The sequence below is a fragment of the Carex rostrata genome, chromosome 21, assembly GCF_964058835.1.
Source record: "Carex rostrata chromosome 21, lpCarRost1.2, whole genome shotgun sequence".
Classification (NCBI taxonomy): Eukaryota; Viridiplantae; Streptophyta; class Magnoliopsida; order Poales; family Cyperaceae; genus Carex; species Carex rostrata.
The window spans coordinates 4,374,505-4,392,980 of record NC_135938.1 but is presented as its reverse complement, the minus strand read 5'-3'; the positions used below and the strand labels follow the sequence as shown (position 1 = coordinate 4,392,980).

The 18,476-nt window shown below is 33.1% G+C and overlaps 1 protein-coding gene across 1 annotated transcript; it reads left to right on the top strand.

Annotated features, from left to right (window-relative positions):
• Window positions 1-1,714: 1,714 nt before the first annotated feature.
• LOC144573553 (LOB domain-containing protein 1-like) lies at window positions 1,715-3,143 on the top strand. The gene is made up of 2 exons (XM_078323336.1): window positions 1,715-2,058; window positions 2,526-3,143. Exons 1-2 carry the CDS (start codon window positions 1,777-1,779, stop codon window positions 2,898-2,900), a joined length of 657 nt encoding a protein of 218 aa, XP_078179462.1. The 5' UTR covers window positions 1,715-1,776; the 3' UTR covers window positions 2,901-3,143.
• The last annotated feature ends 15,333 nt before the right edge of the window (window positions 3,144-18,476 follow it).

The window sequence follows — 18,476 nt, the reverse complement described above, 5'->3', positions numbered from 1 at the left end:
ATTGGGTGGCACCCCTTTCCAACGCTGTTGATCCTCCAAGTTTCTACAGAAAATATGAATTAGCCAAATCAATAATGTTCACATGCGGCCTGCGGGCCCACTTTCCAGTTCAGATCAATTTGGGCTTAAATCTTAAAGGGGATAACAGCGAGAGATGCATTTCCTTAACAGTACTCATCCTTGCCTTGACTTCAAACATAATAAATTGGAGAATTCTTTCTAGAGGGGTCCTTTTGGTTGAATTTAATTCCTAAAAAAGCGAAAGAAGGCTCACGCGGTAAGTGATCATATTGGGTCCCACGAGCAGGGTCATGGTGGGATCCAGAACCCGAATCCTATAAGCTACTGGTTGAAATTCAGAAATGAGAATCTTAGTTAAATGGTATGAGATTTTTGGTCGGATTCAAACTGATCATAATTAAAAACATAAGTTGTATCCATGTATGGTAAAAAAGAAAAGAAAATCATGCAGAAATATATACAATTTTTATTGCTCCTTCCGGATTTCAAACTTGCGACCTGCCACAGTTCAACTAAAACACCATTTGAACTTTGAACAATGATTCCTTGAAATTAGATTTGCCTTTCTAGAACCTACAGTTGAACTATAACACCATTTGGACTTTGAATGTTCCAGTCATGTAATTCCTTTGATACAAATAATTCGACTCATTAGTCGTCGTTTAAGACTTGTAGTTTTCCAAGCCATAAATTTCTATATATCACTCATGGTCCTGTTTTCCAAGTAAAACTGTTTTTAATGTGCAAATACTATTTGTTTTCCTAAATGAATATATATCAAGTGTCTAATACTAATCTGTTGCAAATTTTGGCAGCTTAAGATGGTGACATCCTTGTAAGTTATCAAGCAAGAAGCAAGAATGTTAATGTTAGACGCTTCTGTATGACCCACTTTCTATTTGTAAATGTCTAATTTCCACATAGAGCAAGAGAACAACAAATGTACGTAGCTTCGAAAGCCACGTCTTCATCGGCCGCCTCATTTCTAACAGTCATTGATCATATCCCTTTCTTAATTACTTAAACCAAAATCTTAAGGGTTCTTGTTTAAATGTGTTATGTTGAACTAATAAACCTTCTTTGGTGTTTACACTGGCCATGCATGCATGGAACTGAGGAATATCCGGTTCTAAACGTCTAACCGACAGAGTAGATCATCATTCACACTGACGGCACTGATTGTACAGTGTGAAACAGAATCCAATAATTAAGCTCACAAACAGTTTTTTCCTTAATTCTTCCAAATATGGACATGCGATCGATGTGATGTCTCTATCCGCATCTGCGTACACGTGCATGATGAGTAGGCGTCTTATATTGTTGATGTAAATTTAAGCCCTTGATTTATTTCCAGTCTGAATATCTGGGGATGTAATTGTTGTTTCTAAACAGCCAATTTAACAGTAGTTAATGTTAATTACCAGAAATAGTGTTCCATGTATATATTAAAAATAAAAGAAAGAAAGAATATTAGTAGCCAACCCTAAAGAATTGTAGGATTACCTACTGACCCTAGCTAATTGCCTGACTCAACTAAGTAATTCTAAATTTAAACCAGTTAATTAGCAACTTGGCATCTCCAGCAGGCTTAATTAGTCAATGAACTAATAATTAACCTCTCCTTCTCTCGATCTCTCTCCAGACCTACATATCTTTATCTCTAGTCTCTATATATATGAACCCTTTTCAACATCCATAACAAACCAACCCAATTCCCTCTCTGTTTGGCACACACACACAAACACACAAAACTTGATGGATTCGACTCATTCGAATGATACCACCACCACCACTGCTACCACATTTAGCAACTCCAACTCCTCAAATTCCCTGTCGCCTGCTTCACCTCCTACCCAATATGGTACTGTCTATAATGCACCAATTGTGGTGCTAAGTCCCTGTGCTGCATGCAAGATTTTGCGCCGACGGTGTGTCGATAAATGCGTGCTTGCACCGTACTTCCCACCGACAGAACCTCACAAGTTCACTACTGCTCACCGTGTGTTCGGTGCTAGTAACATCATCAAGCTCTTACAGGTACAGCAATCACATTGAAGTATCTCATTTTCATGACAGCAGCAACAATAACAACAATAACTTTAGTAGAAATAGTATAATGGATAACATAACAATAAATAATAAAAATTTCAGTCAAAATGTGTGTCACTTAAATTAATCAGGCTGGGTATGTTTTATTAATTGTACTGTTATGTTACAGGAACCTCTTCAATAGAACAAAGGAAGCTATGACCCTTTGAAGTAAACAATCTATAAATGAATAATACAACACTTGATATAATTACAAAAGAAGAAAAGAACAAATTCCTTCTGCGTCTCTAATTAATTTTCTAGTCTAACAAAGGCTAGAATTATGCCAATACTAGGCTATCCCTATCCTAAGTGAATAGACTGAAGTTGACCTCACACATCACATAATTATCCACAAGGCGGCACAGAATTATTTTTTTACGATAACTAACTAATATCTCTTCATGTCTTAACAGGAGCTTCCCGAAAGTCAAAGGGCGGATGCGGTTAGCAGCATGGTTTATGAGGCCAATGCCCGGATCCGTGACCCAGTTTACGGGTGTGCAGGAGCCATATGCCAGCTCCAGAAGCAAGTAAGCGATTTGCAAGCCCAGCTGGCACGGTCTCAGGCCGAGCTGGTAAATGTGCAGGCTCAGCACACAAACTTGGTCGCTCTCATTTGCATGGAAATGGCGCAACTCCAACAACAGCAACAACAGCAACAACAAAACCAGCAGCAGCAGCAGCAACAACTATTGGCCATGTCAAGCCCAAACATGTTTCAAAATGATTGTTTTGTTATGGATGAGGCGTGTCAGGGTTCAATCTGGGACGAACCGTTGTGGGTTTGATTTTCTGAGATGGTGAGATTGAGTTGAATAAACACTGGACCGAAGGTTCGAGTTCCGAGTTGAATTGATGTCAAAGAAAGATTTATTATGTATGAAATACTGAGTGCGTTAGCAGGAGAGGGGGTAATTGAACAGTACTTAAATTCCTGACTTTACGATATATATGTTATAGTGTGTTAACCTATATACTGTAAGTGTAATAATATATTTCAAATAATTAGTGAAAAATATTCTACAATCATTTTTCATGGATGCTGATTCTTATATTCACACTTGAATATCCCCTGAATAGATTTAACTAACCACACTTCGACTAAATGTGTATAGATTTCAAGATCTTAAGGCTGTGATAGTGTCTGATTCTTCTCAACACTAAAGAGCAATTATTATATTGGGCTGTATGTAATTAAATTACTATAATGCCACAATTATTCATAAGATTTATTTATCAAACTAGTGCATGCTGACATATATATCCTTGGTAAAGTACACACAATCTGCAGGAAATATGTGAACCAATTTTCTAGACTCGGTTTCAAACGTTTAATTAATTGGTTTGTAATTATGAAAAAAGGGCTTTTTACTCTTGATCATCAATCCATTTATTCATTAAAAACATATTGAAATAAGCTAAGTACAAAAAAGTTGGTATATTAAGAAAAGTGATTAATATTTTCCAATGGTGCTATAGTTAACTCTTAATATACCCATTTCGTTCATGCTCATCTGAACAATAACCCATAAGTAAGTAAAAAAAAAAAACAAAGAGACAAAAAAGAAAAGGAAAGCGTACTGTAGCTCTAAGTGCATGGTACGTTTTGTGCTCTGTGCACAGCCACAGCATACTGATCAAAGGAAACAAATCTGCTGAAATCCCCTAGGATTTCAGAACTTGAATTTCTCATTTCAACGGTCTATATGTTTTAATATATATTTTGAGATTTGTGCATAAAAACTTTCTACTTTGACATTCGCGTATACAAAATTTAGACGGCTGAATTTAGTATTTCAGGGTCCCTGAAATCCTTTTGAGATTTCAGCAGATTTGATTCCCTGATCAAATGGAGATCAAAATCTGCTGTTATTTTCAGCAGAATAACATAACTCTGCTATTTCTTTTTCTCTCTCTTCAAAGAAGAGGAGAGAGAAAGAGAAGAGAGATAGAGAGGATAGCACGGAATAGCGGGGAGTTTGATAAGAGCAGATTTCATTAATAGCGCAGGGGACCAGTATTATTTGAGCTTTGAGATTCGTGCATAATGTATTTGAACGGTTGAGATTCTCCAAAAAGTCCCGCAAAATATGAGATATCTCAGAGGATGCGAATTCATCAAATGGAGTTTGAAAGTGAAATTACCAATGCATGCACAAAAGGGAAAAATATGTAAAAAAAATAAAAATAAAAACAGAGAATATACATACAAATATTCTTCCAATTAATTTCCTAAACGGCACTTCAATGTCAAAGGTACCCCATTCAAAAACACATGTTTTAACGAGTCTTTTTCCACAGACTATTTAAAAAAAAATTCGTAATAGACCACCTACTGGTCCAACCTACTAATCTAATACATCATGCCTGGTACTTAAATTAGAAGACTTACAGTTGGATTTGTTTTTTCTAATTTTCTTCCGTTTTCATTATTCTATTGATATGAGAGAGAAAGGGAGTTGACATTACATATACTGTGTATCATCAAGCTAATTAAATGAGGAGGGTTAAAATGCATTCTTTATTTTGTGCTTCTATCGTGCACTCTCTCTCTTCATATTTTCATTTTCAAACTTCAAATAGTCAATTTGAACCTTCCAACGTGTTCTTCATATTAAAATGTGCTTGAAGACCAAATTTTATATTTTTTGAAAAAAATTTACTATTTTTTTCAAAATTTTTGAAAATCATTACTTTGCTGAATTTTTTTATTATTGTTTAGTTTAATAAAAAATTGTGTGTGAATGACATTGCATATCCTGTGGCGCCGAACCTTAACAATGCGCAAAAAAATAAAAAAAAAGTTCGAATTCTGTGAAATTGAACCGTTCATTTTAATTTGACACGAATTTTAAAGAAGTCTGTATATTCTAGAGAGATTAGAATATTTTTTAGTAAATCTACCGATGAAGTACTTTAGAAAATATTTACTAAAATATGAGTGTCTTCCCTCCATATTTCTGTTTAGTATATATTGAGATGGCCGATCACTGCTCCAATAAATTAATTATAAAAATAGAATTATAAAGAACTTATATTTAATCTAGTGGTAAAGACACACGACTTCTCTGTGAGAAGTTATGAATTTGAAACTCACAAAATAGAGAAATTCTCTATGTTAATCTACAGGGATATGAAATGTATTGGATAACTTGTCTTCCAACTCATATTAAAAGAACAAAATCAGAATCATGCTTTTCTTTAAAAAAAAAAAAAAAAAACAGCGAATTTGAATCCTAGTACCTTGTGCTTTCTTTTTATTGCAACACTAGTTAGAAAGTTTCATTTAGCTTGGCATGTGGTTGCCAATACCTTACTTCCTATAATTCAAATTCCGCAGTAATATTTTTATAAATAGGTAATTTAGATGAAGCTTTAATTATTTTTTTTTGTTAGGTCACACATGAGAATAGTACTTATTATTAGAATATTATTCTAATATTATTATTGTCATTATTGTTGTTATCTTTATTATTTATTATTTAAATATATAGGTGCTCATTAATGATTTACTTGCTACACACACACACACATTAAAAAAACAAGCTTAGACCCATATGTATGTGGATGTTTGTCTATCCTAAGAATTCAATTCTTGCCTAACCTTAATTATAATTTAATTTTTCACAGCCCAGTCTTTAATTTTTGCCTACACTAAACTTTTATCTACCCCTAAACTAGTTTATGACTAAATCTATACGTCTCTGGTATGTAAATTTCATACTTAACACACAAGTAAGAATCAATGGTGACGTGGCGACATCGATCCACAATCAGCTAAAACACATGCAAAATATCTGAAATTATTTTTGAGTAAGAGATAGAAACAAAGCCATCATTCCATCAACCATTAATATCTACAAAGTAGTCGAATTTCCAACTTATAATTTTTCACCCGAAAAATATTACCTTTAACTACCAGACTAAGGCTGGTTCTCAAGTCTCAGCATACCCGGAATTATTAGCAGCCTTCTTTATTTGGATTATTTTTGTTCTGGAAGACTGTATAGGCAGGGGCGGACTCATGTGGAGTCAGGGGGTGCAGTCGCTCCCTTCTAGATTTTGAGTTTTAGCGGTGATTTATCGGTTCCGATTGACTTTATCTTCCTCCCCTCTAGAAAATTTTTTGGCTCCCCTCTGAATGTTTAATTTATAATTCGGGTTAAATGTAGGATTAAAATCAGAGAAAAAATTTTAGTGTGCCCATGCAAACTTTTGAAATAGCCAATTTCCCCATAAAACACTCTAATATTCAATTTCCCATCAAAACTTCTCATTCTTTCTTTTATCCCTTCTTAATTATTTAACCTTCAATCTAATGATTCTAAAAAATAAACTGACCAATATACCCTCTAATACCCTCTCTGATTTTAAATGGAATTTACCCTCTCTAATTTTAATTCGTCTCTTCAAGTTCAGTTGTCTCTTTACACTTCCGTACTTCATCACTTGAGTTTACTGCAATAGATATTCTATTTATGAGGTACTCCTCTATCTCTCTCTCCCCCGCTGGACCCTTTTATAGCAAAATGATCAGGGATTTTGGAAATCTATATCTTTGCTTAACGGAGAAGAAGAAAGAGAAGCAATTATGTCAGGAGAATCAAATTGTTAATTGGTGAATTTAATGGTGAAATGAATTCGAGTTGGGATGATGCGAGTTGGGTTACAGTGAGATGCAATGGAGAATCGATTGAATTTGAAGAGACGATTGTTACAAGCGAAAATCAAGAATTATTTTTTCTTAAAGAGAGAAATTTAGAAAGAAGCATTATTAGTGAGATTTCATGGAAAAATGAGAAATGGGTAGGTGGTTTACATGAGATTGTTTCAAGTTAAAATGAGATTAGTGTATGTAATTGTGATTTTAATTTTGATTTTGATTTTGAACATGTTGATTGTGTATGCAAACAAGAAATTCAGTTTTTCAGAATTTTATCAGAGTTGAGTGTGAAATTAAAATTATTACAGTTTCATTCTCTTTTGGGAATCCGTAAGTTTCACAGGCTAAGTCTAATTAATTATATTTTAAAAGAAGAAATAAAAAGAAGGAAGCACAATCGGTTGCTAGTTGGAGAAACCCAAGTGATTCTAATGCTCTGTTTGTGATAGATTGGTCCAGACGGGTGGGGGAGAGAGAGAGAGAGAGAGAATGAGAAAGAAAAATAGAAAAAACTGGACAACTCCATTTTAAATTAGAAAGGGTATAGTGGTCAGTCAATTTTTTAGAATAATTAAATTAAAGGTTAAATAATTAGAAGGGGATAAAAGAAAGAATGAGAAGTTTTGATGGGGAAATTAGATATTAGAGTGTTTTCATGGGAAAATTGGTTATTTTAAAAGTTTGCATGAGCACACTAAATTTTTTCCCTAAAATCAAAATAAATTTCTTGAATTATGTTGGTAATTAGAATTATAAGTTAAAACATTAGAAATTACAAATTAGAACATTAGAAAATATAAGACAAAACATTATTTTTTTATCGAATATCTAATTAGTTAATGGATTTAAATCCGATTCGATATTTTTTTTAACCCTACGAAATGCTGAATCCCCCTAGTTATTGTAATTGTCATATTACATTATTTTATTTAATAGCTTATCCAGTTGGGTTGGAACTTGGAATGATTGAAACTTCAAAGAGTAGGCTAAATTAGTCAGCAAGTTTCAAGTTTCCATGGAATTTATGTTTTTATAAATTAATGAGCCACCAACTTCTGGTCTCATGCAGAATTAAGAAATTTTTGTTTATATATACCGGCCAGTAGCCAGCCAGCTGATCATGATTGGTAGTACGTACTGCACATTAATTAGATTTCGTTGTTCATAATGTAGGGTTAAGAAAGTGACAAGCTGACGATTTGAATTTTTTTTTTTTATATATATATATTTTATATCCATGATTGAGCCTTTGAGACTAACCTAATTTACTATTAATAGTTGGTGAGCATCAATAATTAAGACGGACTTGTAGCCGTTCGATCCGAATAAAAATTTGTATGAACTTGATCTGTACAAATTATAAAATTGTCCGCACACAATTTAACATAAATCGAACGGTTATAACAGGATATTTTGTGACATAACACTAAAAAAATGAAGATAAGCTGTAATATATTCAAGAGTAAGGCTTGGGTGCTATGGATAGCATAAGATCATCCGTGCTACGGCTTCAAAAATCTATCGAATCAACTTTAAACTTTAAATTACGATCTAAGTAACTCAGTAAATTAGTTATATAATGAACTTGTAAAATACTAATTTTTACTATTTTTATATAAAAGATGACAAACAACGACTTAAAAATTAAAAAAATTGTCAATATTTTAGATCATTTTTTGCCTTCTTTCGTAAATAAAAAAATCATAATTTTTTTTCAAAAATAGTAAAAATTAGTATTTTACAAGTATATTATATAACCAATTTACTAAGGTACTTAAATCAAAGTTTGAAGTTTATACGATAGGTTTTTAAAACCGCCGCACTAATTGCATTATGCTATCATAGCATCTAAATCTTACTCTTTATTCAAAGCATGTGCCCCAACAACTAAGGAATACTAAATTGTAAGAAGAGATTAATCATGGAGTAGTCAAAAAGGTCATACTGCAATAAATATGCAGCGCCTTCTCTTCTGCACAAATGAAATCATTTCCCGGCAACAACATCGTCATTAATTATATAATTAAAGAGAAGCTTTTGTTTCCACTTTTAGTAACAAACAAAATGTTGTCAAAAAGGAGGCAGAATGTTGAAAGAGTATATTTTCAAATCTCTACAAAGCTATCATTAATATTACTTTAAGAAGAATCTACTTTTGGCTCTTGAATTTTTGTGAGTGAGGCTTTGGTAATATGCAATGTTATTAAATGCAGTTTTTATGCGATACATGAAAGATTACTGCATACAAACTTATACATGATAATTTTAAAATGAGAATTTACATACATACATACATACATATAATTATATATATAGTTTGACTAATTTGTTATCGGAAGCAATTCGACCGAGGTGCTTACGGGGTCATATTAGCGTATTTGATGTTCAAACAACAAATTCAAACCGTTAGATTTTCAATCTATTATAAAATCTGCTTGGAGACCTTCTTCAAAAAAAAAAAATCTGCTTGGAGACAAAATTTTACATTTTTTAGATTTTTTTTACTATTTATTAAGCTAGTTTGAAAACCGTTGTTTTCAATGCTTCATAAATTTAATAAAAACAGCAGTTTTCAAACCAGCTTAGTAAATAGTAAAAAAATTCCAAAAAATGTAAAATTTGGTCTCCAAGCATATTTTAATATAGATTAAACATCTAACGGTTTGGATTTGTTGTTTGAACATCAAATACGCTAATATGACCCCGTAAGCACTTCGCCAAAGTGTTGCCGGCAGCAAATTAGACAACCCCTATATATATATATATATATAGAGAGAGAGAGAGAGAGAGAGAGATAGGCTAATAAACAATTGATTGTTCCTGAGGTCCCGTACAACCAAGATGTTTTCTGATTTTAAAGTCCAAATGATCGATCCAAACCGTTAGATGTGATCTCCATATTAAAATGTGTTTGGAGACCAAATTTTATATTTTTCTAAATTTTTTTTACTATTTATTAAGCCACTTTGAAAACCGCTGATCCAACGGTGGCTTCTGGTTTTACTGTTTTGTTAAGCCACCGTTGGATCAGCGGTTTTCAGAATGGCTTAATAAATAGTAAAAAAATCAGAAAAATATAAAATTTGGTCTCCAAGCACATTTTAATATGGACATCACATCTAATGGTTTGGATCGATCATTTGGACTTTAAAAATTGAAAAACAACTTGGTTGTACGGAACCTCAGGAACAATCGATTGTTTATTAGCCTATCTCTCTCTCACTCTCACTCTCTATATATATATGTGTGTGTGTGTGTATGTTAGGGTTTTGACAGTTCAAACTCATTTAATTAGCTCGGCTTTGACAGTTCAAACCGATTAATTAGCTTTGTGCTTAAGCTGCGGAATGACCGAAATACCCTATGAATAGTAAGGAGGTTCGAAAGTGAAAAGACCAAAATGCCCTCGGTTGGATAAACATGATGACATGTCATGTATGGATAAGGATGATGACATGTATGGAAAAGTTCTAAAGTGAAAAGACCAAAATGCCCTTGGCCCAAATCCAATTAATATCTGTATAATTATTCTGAACAATTATATTTCTTGCGGTTGTTATTTCAGTAACCTTTATACAACGTATCGTGTACGTTTATAAATTAACCGTTGTTTCTGCTTGTCATTTTATATGACATTTATAATTTAATTATATCACATATAATTAATTATAACCATCTTAATATTAATTATAATCAATTTATAATTAATCAGTAAGATTCTCCGAGTAGCTCCTATATGGTGTGACCCAATGGGATCTGTGTTATGTTGGTAAATAGAATTAAAACTGTTTTAACTTCTATAATCATGAGAGGCATCTGGCAGTATACATCGTGACCATCCAATTACACAGATGATGCTGTACTGTACAATACCACGATCCAGTAAACTATTTACTTGTGTCAGTTCTTTTGTCACGTAGCTATCAGATCAGTTTCAAGGTAGATGTGTGTCATTCTTGCTAACTTAATCTTTTATTGATCTTGAGCAGATTTATCAAATATAATTACTCTTGTAATTATACCGCATGCAGATAATCTAACTCTACTAAGGGGCCCAGTGATGCTATAGCTCGTACAAAATATGAGGGACAATAGTACTTTTGGTAAACCATCACTTCCTCAGCTAAGCTATACATACGGAAGTGCTACCGTTATGATTGTTTTTTACGGACAGTGTTAGATAACACTCACACATACACATCTCTTAGTAGGAATGATGAATACCTCATACTGTAGAACATGACACTAAATGAAAACATTAAACGAACACAATTCTATTTAATGTTTCATTCGGGGTCTGTCAAATACCATGTTCCTAGAACATATATCTGTGTGATTAAAATGACATCTCTTGTCAATGGTCTGTAAAACTTGACCATCTTTTAATCCACACACTAACCTTGTAGCGGTAATTAGTGTTCCTGCTAATTACCTCGGTCAGAGACTTTTTAAGAGTATATATCATCTGTATTATGAAGTTTCACAATTCCAGTCATGAACTCGGAATGATTCATAAATGCAATAATACTCAAGGCAACAAAATGATATTTTAAACATTCAATTCATGAACAAAGCTTTATGATAATTTATCGTATTATTGACTTCTAGATTATTACACTAACAATATATATATGAGGAGGGATCAAGTTACAACAATTTTTGAGTTACAACAAGTTATCACAACCATTTTCTTCATTTTCAAAGTCCAAATCGTCGATCCAAACCGTTAGATGTGATCTCCTCAATAAAATGTGCTTGGAGACTAAATTTTTTACTATTTATTAAGATGGGTACAAAAACTAGTCAAATTCAAACCATTGAATTTTGTACCCATCTTAATAAATAATAAAAAAATTCTAAAAAATATAAAATTTGATCTGGAAGCACATTTTATTGTGGAGATCATGTTGAACGGTTTGGATCGACGATTTGGACTTTGAAAATGTAGAAAATGATTGTGATAACTTATTGTAACTTGATCCCTCCTCTCTCTCTCTCTCTCTATATATATATATATAGAGAGAGAGAGAGAGAGAGAGAGGTTGACTTGGGTGAGCTATGGAGTAAAACACGCTTGTACTCCATGCCATATTTCCATTTTGAACATCCAAACAACCGATTCGAACCTTCTGACATGTTCTCTATATTGAAATGTGTTGGAGACTAAATTTTACATTTTTTAGAATTTTTTTACTATTTATTAAGCCACTTTAAAAATTGTTGTTTCACTGTGAACTGTAAAAATTATAAAAATTTCTGAACCACCGGATCAACAATTTTCAAAGTGGCTTAATAAATAGTAAAAAAAAAATTTAAAAATGTAAAATTTGGTCTCCAAGCACAATTCAATATGGAGATCGTGTTGAGCGATTCGGATCGGTTGTTTGAATTTTCAAAATGAAAATATAGTGCTATGGAGCAAAAACTTGTTTTATGCGGTAATATATAAGTATACGGTAATATGTGGTAAGATGCAGTAGTATGCAGTATGCGGTAATATGCAATAATATATGGTAATAAGCAGTAATATGCGGTAGTATGTGATAATATTCAGTATCATACAAACAAGTATGCGCTAATATGCGGCCCAATATGCAGTAGTAATATGCGGCCGAATATGCGGTCGGAACCGTATATATTGACAGCATACAGATTTCTATGTGGAATACAACCAAATACACATATGCAGCCGCATAAACTGTATTTTATTACACTGGTAATATGCATATTATAGATAGATCCGTGATTGGAATTCATATTTTTTAATTTCAAATTTTAAACAGTCAATTCTAATCATTACATATAATCTCTATATGATATTGTATTTGAAGATCAATTCTTTTTTTTTTTTTAGTTTTGTTACTATCTTTTTAGATGGTTAAAAAATTTCAAATCAAGTGATTTTTTACTTATCTAAAACAATATTAAACAAATTCTAAATTTTTTGGTCAGCAAATATATTTTTATATGAAAATTATATTGAACGGTTTAGATCGACTGTTTAAACTTTCAAAACAGAAATACGAGTTTGTAGTGCGAATAATTGTGTAGTATGCATATTACCATAGCCTCACTCATTTTTTTTATACTTCAATGGAGTTCTTGATTTTTTATTTGAATAATTATAGCGTCCATCTAACGTTACATCTAATACTTATGATATTAATATATATGAGACATATCTATTATCCGGCTACGAATTATTAAAATTTAAAATTATATCCATATCCACATGAATATTCGGATATTCCAGATATCTGATCAGGATCCGTTTGCACGCCTAGGCTTGAACCCACGACCACAGTTAAGCTTAAGAGATGCGTTTTAAGAGACGGCTTTTAAATGAACTAATTAGTAGGGAGAAATAGAAATATTTTATTTATGGTGGAGCAACAAATTAATTTCGTTTCAAACAGTTGCAGACCCAAAATTTTCGTCATGAAGAGGCAAAAAAATATCGAATCGGATTTAAATAACTTATCGGATTTAAACCCATTAACTAATTGGGTACTCGATAAAAAAATAATGTTTTGACTTATATTTTTCAATATCCTGACTTATAATTTCTGATCATATAACTTATAATTAATATTACCAATTATAATTCAAGAAATTTATTTCGATTTTAACACTAAATTTAACTCGAATTACAAATTAAACATCCAGATGGGAGCAAAAAAAATTCCACAAAGAAACAAAGTCGATCGGTACTAATAAATTACCACTAAAACTCAAAATCCAGAGGAAACTGCTATCTCTACAGTAAATCCGCCCCTAGTTTCAAATATCTAATCCATAACTCCATATACCTACCAGTTTACCCAGACGGGGTTTCAAATTAATTAATTAAAATTAGTACGGAGAAATTAAAAGATTTATTTATGGTGGGCCTTAAATTTCGTTTCAAATATGTAATATTCCAGACCTACTTCTATGACCCCTCCAAAAAAACACAGATGCATCCTAAATAATCCGATGCGTCCAATTCAAGCAGTTGTCCAAAGAAAAAAAAAATTCAAGCTGTCAAATCCGTTGCAATGTTATTGCAGAGGTGATGCATGTTGATTCTTGTATATATTTAAAAGATCACCGCATATATGGATTTTTATGCGGATTTTAAAATAAGAATTTATATATATATATGAGGAGGGTTCAAATGCACCCAAATGCATCCTATCATTTTTCTTCGTTTTTAAAGTCCGAATAATCAATCCGAACCGTTAGATGCAGTACCGGCTGTTTCAGTGCAAGATGTTCTAGTGAGAGCTAATCCAGGGCAAACTGTTCCAGCAGCGGATGTATATGGGAAACCTTCTTCTTCGGCAGAAACAAGGAGCAGCTTACGTATCAAGCTTTTAGAGGCAACTGACAACAAGGGGACTGACACTTTGCCAGTGAAACGCAGTACGAGTTCAGGTATGACTAAACTTTTAGCTCAATTTCCTTATGCTCATTTGACTGATTCTGAAATTATTGCTATGTATGAGATTGGGGGATTTTGCTTGGGTGTTTCTGATCAGATTAAGTTAGAAGTAGTTCGTAAGTTTCTTACAATTTCTAAATTAGCTTTATCTTCTGTTTTGGATGATATTTCAGACCATACTCTGGCTGTTAAAGAGCCTTCTAAATTACTTGATATTAGTGACTTTGTACTTAAGGCACCAAATTTAGGGAAACATAAAGTTTTAAATGATTAAGCTCTTTACATGGAATGCTAGAGGACTAGGAAGGCCTCTTAAACATAGGGTATTACGAGATTACCTCATTTCACATTCTATTGACATTGTTGGTATTTTAGAAACCAAAAAGGAGTCTTTCACTGAGAGGACTCTTAATTCCCTTAGTTCTTCTATTACGAAATAGATTCAATTACCATCATCTGGTCTCTCCAGGGGTATTTTAGTTGGTTTTGATGAGTCTAAATTTGTTGCTCTTAATAGTTGGATTGGGGAATTCTCAATCTCAATCCACTTTCAAAATAAAATTGATCATTTTGTTTGGGTCTACTCATGTGTTTATGGACCTGTTCTCTCTTCTAAAAGGTATGCTTTTTTTTTCTGAATTGAATCTGATTCATTCTTATGGTATTGATGCTTAGTTATTATGTGGTGACTTTAATTTAATTAGACGAAGAGATGAGAGAGTGGGCCCTTCTTTTAATATTGCCTTGAGTAACAGGTTTAATTCTCTACTGTCTAGATTACAGCTGATTGAAATCTCTTTGATAGATCGTCAATTTACTTGGTCAAAATCTGTCAACTCTATTTCTCAAGCCCTTTTGGATAGGGTTTTTTGCTCTATTTCTTGGGAATCCCATTACCCATCTCATAGGCTTTCCTCTTTGCCTAGATTTTTATCTGATCATAATCCTCTTATTTTGCAAACCTCTACCCATGTGTTTCCGACTAAAGTGCCTATTAGATTTGAGAAAATTTGGTTAGCTCAAGAGGGCTTTATTGAGTTGGTGATTTCTTGGTGGAACTCTTTCAGGTGTAGAGCTTGGCAGATCATGGCAGTTAAAATTGCAATTTTTAAGGAAAAAGTTAAGGGGATGGCATGCGAATATTATGGGTGAACAAAAACCAAAGAAACAATCTCTTTTATCCAAAATTTCTAATTTTGAGATCTTAGAGGAATCTCACTCTATTTCTGCATCTGAGATTGAGGATTGGAAGACTTGTCAAGCTTCTCTTTATATGATCTATAAAGAAGAAGAAACTTATTGGCAACAACGATCTCGTATTCAGTGGTGTCTTGAGGGGAATTCTAACACCATATTTTTTTCATGTCACTACCTCCTCAAAAAAAAGGAGAAACTTCATTTTTTCATTAGAAATTGATGGGCAAATGTGCTTTGATCCTGTTGTTTTACAAGCACATGTCACCTTTTTTTATAAGAATTTGTTGGGTACGACGACTATAAGGGATGTTACGCTAAATCCGGATTTGTGGTCTAGTTCTGAGAAGTTGACTGTTTCTCAATGCATTACTTTAGAGGCTCCTTTCACTCTTGAGGAAATTAAACATACTTTATTTTCTTGCAATCCTAATAAGGCACCCGGTCCAGATGGTCTTTCATTTTTGTTTTATCAAACTTTTTGGGATACTGTCAAGATGGATTTATTCCAATTATTTCAATCTTTTTATTCCATTAATCTTGAACTTTCTAAACTGAACCTTGCATCTGTTTGCCTTATCCCCAAAAAGGATGATCCCAAATTTGTCACTAATTATAGACCCATCAGCCTCATTAATTGCAGTTTTAAATTGATTACCAAGGTACTTACTAATAGATTAGGTAGGGTCCTTTCTTCCCTTATTGATGATTCTCAGACTGCTTTCATCAAAGGCAGATTAGTTACTGATCATATAGCTTGTGCACATGAGGTTTTACACCATATTCATCAACGGAAAATAAAGGGAATTCTATTTAAGCTTGATTATGAAAAGGCTTTTGATCGAGTGAATTGGGATTTCCTGATTGAAGTCCTTCAAGCAAGGGGTTTTGGGTCTTTATTCATTGCATGGATAAAATCTATCCTATACAGTGGACAAACTTGTATTAACTTTAATGGCACACTTGGTCCTTATTTCAAATGCAAACGGGGCTTACGACAGGGTGATCCTTTGTCTCCTTTGCTTTTTAATTTGGTGGCTGATGTTTTAAATAAATCTTTACAAAAAATTCAGTCAGCCGGGTTAATTTCCGGAATCGGTAATTTTGCAAATGTTGGTCCAGTTTTGAACTTACAATTTGCTGATGATACTTTATTATTTCTTCGAGCTGACTCTAAAATGGTGGCTGCTCTTAAACTACATCTGATTGCTTTTGAGAATCTTTCTAGGATGAAAATAAATTACGCCAAATCAGAAATGGTGCCATTTAATTTAACTGATCAAGAAGGTTTACAATTGGTTGATTTATTTGGTTGTAAAATTGCTTCTTTACCTATTACTTATCTAGGATTGCCTTTACACTTTAAGAAACCTAGTATGATAGATTGGCAATCTATCATTGATAAAATTGAATCTCGTATACAAGGTTGGAAAGGGAAGCTTCTATCCTATGGAGGGCGAGTTACACTTTTAAATTCTGTTTTGTCTGCAATACCTATTTATTGGTTGTCTGTCTTTCTTATCCTAGCTAAAATTAGGTTGAGAATTGATCAATTACGAAGAAGATTTCTTTGGTTTTGGGGCAATTCAGTACAAAAGAAATATTATTTAGTTTCATGGTTAACTGTTTGTAAAAGTAAATCACAGGGAGGATTGGGGTTAATTGATTTAAAAAGACTTAATCAATCTTTGCTTGCTAAATGGTGGGTTAGGTTTCAAGATCCTAATATTAGTTGTAAATGGAAATCAATAGTTTTGGCTAAGTATGGTCTCACAGGTTTCTCTTCCACATGCTCCCCTTTTTGGAGAGGCATCTTAAAAGGTGCCCATGTAGTTAATACTGAGCTAGCCAGAACTTTGGGTAATGGTCTTACCATTTTATTTTAGAATGATAGATGGTGCTTCGAAAGTACTTTAGCATGTTTATATCCAAATCTCTTTCTTATTGCTCAAGACCCTGATTTATTGGTTAGTGAGGCATTAGCTCACGATTTTTTAAATATTTCTTTCACACGACAACTCACTGGTGTCACTTTTCATGAGTGGCATAATCTGCTCTCTCATCTCAATATTTGTAGGCTTAATCCCCTTTTAAATGACACTTTATTATGGAGATGGTCCTCGATAGGTAAGTTCACAGTTCATTCTTATTATATGTGGTTTGAATATGGAGGTATCCCAAATTTTGAATTCACATCTATTTGGTCTTCAAAAATTCCTCTAAAGATCAAAATTTTTCTTTATCTTCTAAAACGAAATAAATTGCTAACTAAGGAAAATCTTACTCACAAAGGTTGGATAGGTAATACATTATGTCATTTTTGTGGTTCTTTTGAATCCACTTACTATCTTTTTGTACAATGCCCCTTCTCTTTTCAAATATGAAATTGGATTGCTCAACATAATAACTTTATGTTTGAGGGATCTACTATGGATGATATATGGTTTATTAATGCTTCTATTCTGCTTAAAAATAAGTCTTTAGTAGAGCTTGTCCGAGGTGCTGTGCTTTGGTGTATATGGCTTGAAAGAAATAAACTATGTTTTCAACAATCTCATATGACTACTTTAAAGGCTCTTGGTTCCAAAATTATTGCTTTAGCTACATTTTGGTGTAAGACTTTAAATAATGGCTCATTGCTTAATTTGTCTTTAATTATGCCTTTGGACACTAATGCCTTGCCTTCTCAGGATCTGATTGTATTAGGCCAACAGGAAACAGTTCAGGAGGGGGATTCAGAGATAGAGGTCGAACACCCTATGCTGACACAAGAAGATTTAACCCATATGCTTGGGTTAGAGTTTCTAAATGATTAGGAATTTTTTGTTGTCTGATATTGCTAGGAGTTTCTGTTGTTGCCTGCTGATTGTTTTTGATGTTTCAGTTCTATTCTTTGGACGTTTATTAGCCTAGGGCTGTTTCTCTGGACCAGCCTTTTTGGTTTTTTATGTTTGTTTTTTCTTGGTATAAACTGTATGCGTTTCCTTCTCCGATTATTTGGAGATTGGAAGCAAACACTATTATGGTTTAAAAATGAAATCGGTGGGTGACCACTTTTTCAAAAAAAAAAAAAAATGTAATTGG